This window comes from Oncorhynchus tshawytscha, linkage group LG03, assembly GCF_018296145.1.
Source record: "Oncorhynchus tshawytscha isolate Ot180627B linkage group LG03, Otsh_v2.0, whole genome shotgun sequence".
In the NCBI taxonomy this organism is placed as follows: Eukaryota; Metazoa; Chordata; class Actinopteri; order Salmoniformes; family Salmonidae; genus Oncorhynchus; species Oncorhynchus tshawytscha.
This window is the reverse complement of record NC_056431.1, coordinates 51,208,622-51,217,510: the sequence shown is the minus strand read 5'-3', so window position 1 is coordinate 51,217,510 and position 8,889 is coordinate 51,208,622. Positions and strand designations below refer to the sequence as shown.

The following is an 8,889-nucleotide window of genomic DNA, read 5'->3' as shown; positions in this document are numbered from 1 at the left end:
CTGTAAAACTGGTTGGCTTATCGACATACTATCCACTGTAGGTCATGGAGGCCTACCCCTACTTCAAACAGATTTACAAATCAATACCCAACACACAATCAACATATTATGATTCTAAAGAAACCCAAATGGTCCAAATTATTAACAAATACAATCAATGCAAAAAATACCAAAACATAAAAGCAAAAAGCTATCTTATGCCAATAAGCACTGAATTACTGCAGTTAGTTGAGCATTTGAAAATAAGTATTGGAAAACCAAACTATGTAAAGCACAGAATAAAGAAAAGCTTTATTACACCAAATGGAATGTGATCAGAAGTTCTGCAGGTGAAAAATCGAGTCGCAGAAATAAATTACTTAAACAGGCATAGTCCTCCGTTGAGTCAGACAAATATGGAACCCTCCTTCCATCCTAACAAAGGACAACTATTCATTAGAGCACAAAGCATGGTAGCATCCCAAATGACACTATTCCCTAAATAGTACTATATAGGGAATAGGCTTCCATTTGGGATGCAACCAGTGATAGAATGGAGGGAGGGGGGGTTCTAGTGTTTGTCTTCTACTGAACTATGAGAGAAGAGGGCATTGATTGTATCAGTGCATTCAGCACATTATGACCAGAGTCACAGGCAACAGCACAGCATTATGCTGCCTCTCAAAGGGGCCAGTGCAACAGAACTGGATCATCATCACATTTACAAAACAGTTTTTGAGTAAGTAGCATTTTGATAACATGGTAACTGCATTTACTTACAAAGAAAACGAAAAGCAGTTGGTATATTGTAAATGACAAGAGCATCTTAATAGCCAGGCAACAGCCCAAAACCGAACCAACTGATTAGCAAGAACCATTGTTAGATCGACCATCCCCATTCCCCATGTTATTTTCTTGATCTGAAAAAGAGTTGAGTTTCTTGGTATTTCAACAAGCAGACATATTTAATTGGTCAGGCATGTTTTTTCTTTTTTTTTAAGGTTATCTCGTCTTTTTCCACTCCTCCCCGTGGCATGACGTGATCAGTCTGCCAAGACTCCTCCCCATGGCATGATGTGATCAGTCTGCCAAGCCTCCTCCCCGTGGCATGATGTGATCAGTCTGCCATGTGTTTGCTGTGTTTACTCTGTTTTGTACTCTTCCACGTGGGCCAGGACTTTCTTTCTCTGACGCATCATGTGGAAGTAGAGCTGGGGAAACACTGGGGAAACACCGGGAGGACAACATAGTCAGATAAAAAAACAAACAAGTAACCATAGAATCATATGCAGAATTAAGTACAGACACCTTAAAACATATTTATGAGTTATTTCACAACATTTAAAAAGCCCACATCTAGACAAGCAAGCACTAAGTGCAAGGTAGAGCATTAGAATTCACAGCGCAGAGCATCTTACAGTGAATTGTAATGCATTACTTCACACTTAGTGCTCGCTTGTCTAGATGTTCGCTTTTTGTAATTCATGAAATGCATCTCCCCTACATACTCAATCCAACACATCACTGGTGTACTACTGAAATAGTAAATCAGTGATGTATTGTAGCGAGTAGGAAGGGGAGATGCAATGTGGCGAGAGACAGAGAAAGAGAGACTTACGTGGAATGTAGGAGACCATAGTGAGGATGAGGAAGGTGTAGTAGTCGAAGGAGAAGTTGTACTTGTTAGGTAGAGTGACAGAGTAGAGACCTGTCTTCTGCACATAGGGCAGGGCTGCATAGATGGTCAGCAGCTCACCTGTCACTCCCATAGGATACAGCACTAGGAAGAATGTGTACCTGGAGATCGGATGGAAGGAGTACATTTCAATATGGACATGTACAATATCCAGATTGAAAGAGGCTGCAATATCACTACTGTAGCAAATTAATTCTGCTGACTTTCAATTCATGGTGACAGTGGTGGTTGCCCAGATCTTGTGCCGCATGTTGTTTGTGCAACTGCATATTCTAATAGGGACTGGGGAAGCATGTTCTGATAGAAAACTACTCCTCCCAGACGTGTTCATTTGTTGTCATGCCCAAGTTCAGACTCTTGTTTTCTCATATTGCTTTCACAATATTCATTTAAAAAAAATTATATTTAATATTTTGTCCATATCGTGCAGCTCCTCTACCTGTCATGTACCACAAACTGTCTTTATAAAGTCAACTGAAGGTGAAAAGAGTGAAGCACCACAACATTGGCTGACATTAGAAGAATCATCATCATTTGCTACCAGGCAACAAAAGGTCCTCCCCAATGAGTAGGCCTTTGTTGCCATGGTTGAGACTGAGAAAACACATTATGGATGGAGTGTCGTACACGCCCAGGTTTCTTTATATACAGCCCCGTATAACTCTGTTATGAACATATACAGTGCCTTCATAAAGTATTCATACCCCTTGATGTATTCCACATTTTGTTGTGTTACAGCTTGAATTCAACATTTATGAAATATATATAAATATATATTTTTCACCCACAATACCCCATAATGACAAAGTGAAAACATGTTCTTGGAAAATTCAGGCTGTAACACAACAACATGTAGAATATGTCAGTATGACTACTTCCTGAAGGCACTATATAATGACAGCAGGAATGGCATAACGATTTTTTAAAAGGGATTAAAAATATTTTCTTTACTAGATATCTTATAATTTCTGACATTTGGAAGGCATTTGTTTGTCAACTTGTCTAGGCCTATAATAATTAGAAGGCAATCTTCTGTCATTACATGTTGCCCTGGAACAGGGTTACCCAACCCTCTCCTCGGGGCCCACCCAGACGTTTCACATGTTTGTTTTAACAATAAACTGGCACACCTGATTCGATGGGTCAAAGCCTTGATGATATGTCAAGACTAATTGAATCAGGTGTGCCAGTTTATGGTTAAAACTAAAAGGTGAATAATCTGGAGGGGCCCTAAAAGACTAAATAAAGCCTAACTCACCACAACAATGCCTTAAATCGATATAATAAACGCATCAATAATCTAATTGAAATCAACAAAGTTCTCTCTCTTATGTCTGCTTATCTCGGGGAGGGAGGACATTTAGGGACCGGGGAGAAAATGCAATAATCTGAAACAGCTAAAAGATTTTCAGTGGAAGATTTCCAAATGACATCAGTTTGACCGGTTATAAGGATATGAAACCTGTGAAAACAATCCAACACGTTCCTGATAATATTTCAGTTCGTATTAGATGCATATTTTATGTGCTGTGATCTTTTATGTCGCAGAAAAGATAGGCCGTTTACACGCGGTTCTTAACTACGCAGTCACATTCTCTCACGATGCTCGCACCCCTACTTCCACCATCTCGGAATGACAGAGACTCTAGTGTAAAGCATCAAAGAACTTCCCCATCGTTAATAACAATCGACATGGCGGTATGTCTCATACATTGACAGTGAATAAAGAGGGCTGTGTACAGTATTTAAACCCACACATTAAATAATCAGGTGAGCATTACATAAAATTGTACAGGTAAAATGTCAGACCTCCGCATCCTGCTGTGGAAGGTGATAGAGCTACAGCTGTGTTCGTCAGAATTAAGGGAACACTAAAATAACACATCCTAGATCTGAATGAATGAAATATTCTTATTAAATACTTTTTTCTTTACATAGTTGAATGTGCTGACAACAAAAATCACGCAAAAATTATCAATGGAAATAAAATTTATCAACCCATGGGTCTGGATTTGGAGTCACACTCAAAATTAAAGTGGAAAACCACACTACAGGCTGATCCAACTTTGATGTAATGTCCTTAAAACAAGTCAAAATGAGGCTCAGTAGTGTGTGTGGCCTCCACGTGCCTGTATGACCTCCCTACAACGCCTGGGCATGAGGTGGCGGATGATACTTATTTAAATACTTATTTTCCACCATAATTTGCAAATAAATTAATTTAAATATCCTACAATGTGATTTTCTGGATTTTTTTTCTCATTTTGTCTGTCATAGTTGAAGTGTACCTACGATAAAAATGACAGGCCTCTCATCTTTTTAAGTGGGAGAACTTGCACAATTGGTGGCTGACTAAATACTTTTTTGCCCCACTGTATATACAGTACCAGTCAAAAGTATGGCCCATAGAAACACATTAAATAACATTAATAAATAATAATAATAAATCATAAGGAATAAGGTTTTGAATTTAACACACAAAGTAATTCTACAGCACTTCTTTCCAATGTGAAGTGAGTGCCTCTCTCATTCAGTTGGCCAACAGGAGGAGCGGGGAGCTTTTCTTACCGTGCCCATTTGATGAGGTAGGGCAGGTGGTTGAGCAGACTGAAGGTGTAGAAGGAGTAGCGGATGATCTCTGTAATGGTCCAGGCCGATACGAAGAGCAGGACACTGTCTTCACTCTGGACCTGGGATCAGACAGGACAAACAGACAGGGGTGAGACTGGGCAGACAATTCAAAGCTAGCATGCAATAGCTTGTAGTAGATTCATTCAACTGGAAGACCAAGGGGTTATAGCAGAACCGTGCAGTTTGTTGCACCAACTATACTACGCTGTAACTCTGCATGTCATGGGAGAGAGAGAATTGTAAACACAAGATTTTAAAGCAAAAGTCAGTCTCTGTAAATTAACATAGTTGCAAATACTCAAACACACATATGCAGTAGAGCGTTTCAGACCTTACAAACATGTTAGTGTTATTCACCCTATTGGCTTCAAGCATGTTCACTATTTCAGGCTCACAGACCTTAAGGCATCAGCAAGTCTCTTTCTTTGGGATGAAGACAACATCTAGGGGCATTGATCCCCTGAAACCATGACCACATATTATAAAGTTGGAATATTTCTTACTGTCTCACTCCGTAATATTTTAGCTTTCAAATGTTCAAATTCACAGTGCTGATTCATCCTGATATTCCAACAGATCAAACAAACTAAACGTATCTGGAAAATAAATGGCTAGTTCCATAATTGGTGAATGGGGGTCTGAATGATTAGATGAAGAAGAGATGTACCTCTCGGACGCTGTGTGTCACAGCCCAGGTGAGGAAGACCCGAGACAACACCTGGAACCCCGTTAGAACCACAGAGGATGGAACGATCCCTGGAGCAGGAGAACACAGCATGATCATCACATTAGAAGATATGTACTGTATCACCTCAAAATACAGCTTTACCACTTCACAACAGTGATACTGAGCAAAATACACGATGAGAAGAAAAGACAAGACATCATATTTTAAATTTGTGCAAAAGTATGTCAAGTGTTGGACTATTAATTCGTAGACAGCACACAAAAGCTGATATAAGATAGCAAAAAATATAGCACACCAATTCCAGTTACAAAATTCATTGTATTACACTAAGCTGTGGGCTACATGTGTGTAGTGTCTAGATTTTTCCAGCAGAGGGCAGCACATGTCCAGACAGAGACAGACAGCTGCAATAATGAAGGTAAGGGTTAGCCTCAAATCCCAGATAATTAGTGGACTGTGAACCGGGAGTGCAACGAACACAATGGAGCAGGGCCATGCTCGTTATCACATTGGTACCATCAGGCCAGGCTTATCTTAGCAGCCTGGAAAGGCTATCTCTATCTGAGGCAATGGCTCTCAGTAGGGCTTATGTCCACATGACCGGAAGAGACTACACAACTTTGACCATGAGAAGAGGGAGGAACGTCAACTTACCCACTGCACAGTGCAATATCTGAACGGAAATAAAAATAAAACACTCAGCATAAATACAGTCACACCATATGGTCAGTGTAAATACTTTATGCAATTAATTGTATCTCCACACAGATTGTCAGTACATGAGTTTGAGACTAATTGACTTTTTTTTAATGTATGCAATTATAAACTCTGATCTCACAGCTGATTCATACTCTTTAGTGAATCAAGGTTAAATATGGCAATAAGATGTAGTCTGTCAATCCTATGATAGTGGATATGTACACCAAGACAGTTCATTCTACTGGTCAAGGACTAGATAAAAGCCAGTGCACTAGTCAAAACATAATCACTGGAAATGCCCAGTGTTTAAAGGTGTTTTTATGAATGGAGGGAGTTGGAATAAGAGCAACATGTAGACTGAGCTTGGGTTCCACTAGGCCTAATCCCTTCCCTCTGTGTTACAGTGTGGCTGGAGAGGATCACACTAACACCCTGCTAGGCCTCTGTGCTGTCTGTAAGTAGCACAGAGGTGGTTTGCGGGGAAAGGCCAAGGCCAGTCATTGTGGAGGAGTTTCTATTTAAAAATACATCAGTGCTATGTGCTTGAACATTCCTGCCATTAAGTTGTATTTATACAGTAGGGGACTTACCAAATGCACCACACACAGAGAGCGATAAGGGGCTGTCCTGTTAAGTGCTCTGAATAAAAGCCCAGATTTTGTTCAGTGGGGAGAAACCATTTTGTAAGGAAGTGACATAAAGGGGTCTCTACCTGAACTTGTCAAATAAGAAAAAGTATACAGATTTCCATTTTCTGTTGCATAATATTTTACTAGTGTACCTAATGAACATGACCCAGGTCTGACCCTGAGGCCCTACAACAGAGACTTGGCCTACATCCACTCACCTCTAAGAGTGCACCGGTCTGGAAAAACTTCAGGGGTTTCTCTATAGAGAAGTACAGGCCGTGGTAGCTGCCTCTGACAAGGTAGGCCCGCACCAGGCCCACAGCAATGACCAGCCAGCTGGAAGAACACACACATTTCATGTTTATTTCAGTTATTTAGCCAGGATAGTCTACTCAGTAGCAACTGCCACTATTTTCCAAGGAGTTCTGGGTGGAAATACATTTCTGGTATCAAATAATAGCCTCAGTTTACTCTTAGAGGACAGGGTAAAGCAAAACAGTCCAACCACACAGAACGTAGGCCTAATACATAGATGGAAGCGGCATCTGCACAGTCATATTCTTGAATAGTCGTGATTGGTAGGAGTGACAGGTTTTGAATGTGATAGATATTAATCTACTAAAGTTAGTAATAGAAACTGAGCAGGCTATATAGCCCCTGAAAAGGCACGGTGTAGCCGTTGTAGCTGGTACTCAATAAACAGAGCAAGTATCACAGAGGGAAAATATCACCTCACCAGACAGGAACGTCACCTAACTTGTTAGGACAGGGGCGCATCCAACATTTTGCACTTGTGCAATTTCTTTCACAACAACTTGTATCATAATGCTGAGTGAAATCAGAAATACTGTCATAACTTTTTTTGCCAAAACAACTATTTACAGTAAAAATAAAAACTAACAAATGGTGGTTGCAAAACTACATGCAGTACGCATAAAGAACAATAGCTATTACTGGACATAATTACATCCTTTTTAAAATGATATATATTACATACAGTACCAGTCAAAAGTTTGGACACACCAACTCATTCAATGGTTTTTCTTTATGTTTACTATTTTCTACATTGCAGAATAATAGTGAAGACATCAAAACCATGAAATCACACATATGGAATAATGTAGTAACCAATAAAGTGTTAAAGAAATCAAAATATATTTTAGATTTGAGATTCTTCAAAAGTAGCCATCTTTTTCCTTGATGACAGCTTTGCACACGCTTGGCATTCCAAGAGTGTGCAAAGCTGTCTTCACACGCTTGGCATTCTCTTGAGAGAATGCCAAGAGGGTGCAAAGCTGTCATCAAGGCAAAGGGTGGCTACTTTGAAGAATCTAAAATCTAAAATATATTTTGATTTGTTTAACACTTTTTGGGTTACTACATGATTCCATATGTGTTATTTCATAGTTGTGATGTTTTCACTATTATTCTGCAATGTTATTTCATAGTTGTGATGTCTTCACTATTATTCTGCAATGTAGAAAATAGTAAAAAATAAAGGAAAACCCTTGAATGAGTAGGTTTGTCCAAACTTTTGACTGATTATTTACGCGATTAGTTGCAACTCTAGGCAACATAGCTAATTGCAGTGTTTTGTGGGCGCTCACTAGAACTAACTGTAACCAAAGACAGACAATTGATAAATTTCCGATGGAGGCTGTTACAAAGTAACAACACATTAGTTCTGTGTTTGACTGAAATGATATGCTGCAATGTCGCTGAAGGCAGCACAATGAAACGAGTTATCGACAACGTGTCGCCAGCGAAGCAGAGTTGTTCACATGGGAATGATTTAATCATTAGCCTATCATTATTTCCAAAATACAAGCATTATTGAGCAAAATGGCCAGGGAAAAAAAAGTGTATCAGAATTGTGTACATACCCAGCTGTCATAACCACGTTATATATAACCAGATACGCCGTAGCCAGGGCACCCGGTCCCCTCTTTTTCTTCGGGGCCACATCGCTGTGAGCCGTCTTCGTGGTCCCCATAGCAGGTGCTGACATGACTGAACCCCACTTGGCGCTGCCCGATTAGTGTGCCAGATGCTTAGAAAATAGCAATCAGGCAGAGCTACTCTTCCAATCAGTCCACCAAATCAAGAAATGCAAGGCGTAAACTGGGCCTGCGCAATATTTTATGGGACCAGCAGCCCGCGCCCCCTACCGAAACATCACCATAAACAGTTTACTTTAGCTTAGTGATTGCTTTTGAGTTCTTAATGCCGTAGATTTGTATGGGTTTTTGGCACAAAACAAACAAAATACTGTGCGTATCGGATAGCCCATATTTCGAATTACAACAAATCATAAATATCGTTATGGTCCTATATGTACCACGGTTGCTGCATGTTGTTCTTTATGTGTGGTAATGTACGTAATGTTTTTTCGAACCATTCCATTTGCATTATAAGCCTTAGAAATAAGAGGAAAGGAACAATGGAATATTCACGTACCTCTTCCACCCACGGGTGGCAGTGTTACACCAGAAAAAAAACTATTTTAAAGGGTCATAAGAGGTATATTTGTATTTGCCTGTACATTATACATTTGAATGTAGAAATAC

General features: G+C 39.8%; 1 protein-coding gene across 1 annotated transcript; it reads right to left on the bottom strand.

Annotated features, from left to right (window-relative positions):
- Positions 1–267: 267 nt before the first annotated feature.
- On the bottom strand, positions 268–8,764 carry LOC112238538 (very-long-chain (3R)-3-hydroxyacyl-CoA dehydratase 2). The gene is made up of 7 exons (XM_024407113.2): positions 8,206–8,764; positions 6,541–6,658; positions 5,649–5,667; positions 4,974–5,062; positions 4,244–4,365; positions 1,598–1,776; positions 268–1,201 (listed from the first exon to the last, which is right to left on the bottom strand). Exons 1-7 carry the CDS (start codon positions 8,328–8,330, stop codon positions 1,122–1,124), a joined length of 732 nt encoding a protein of 243 aa, XP_024262881.1. The 5' UTR covers positions 8,331–8,764; the 3' UTR covers positions 268–1,121.
- Between the last annotated feature and the right edge of the window lie 125 nt (positions 8,765–8,889).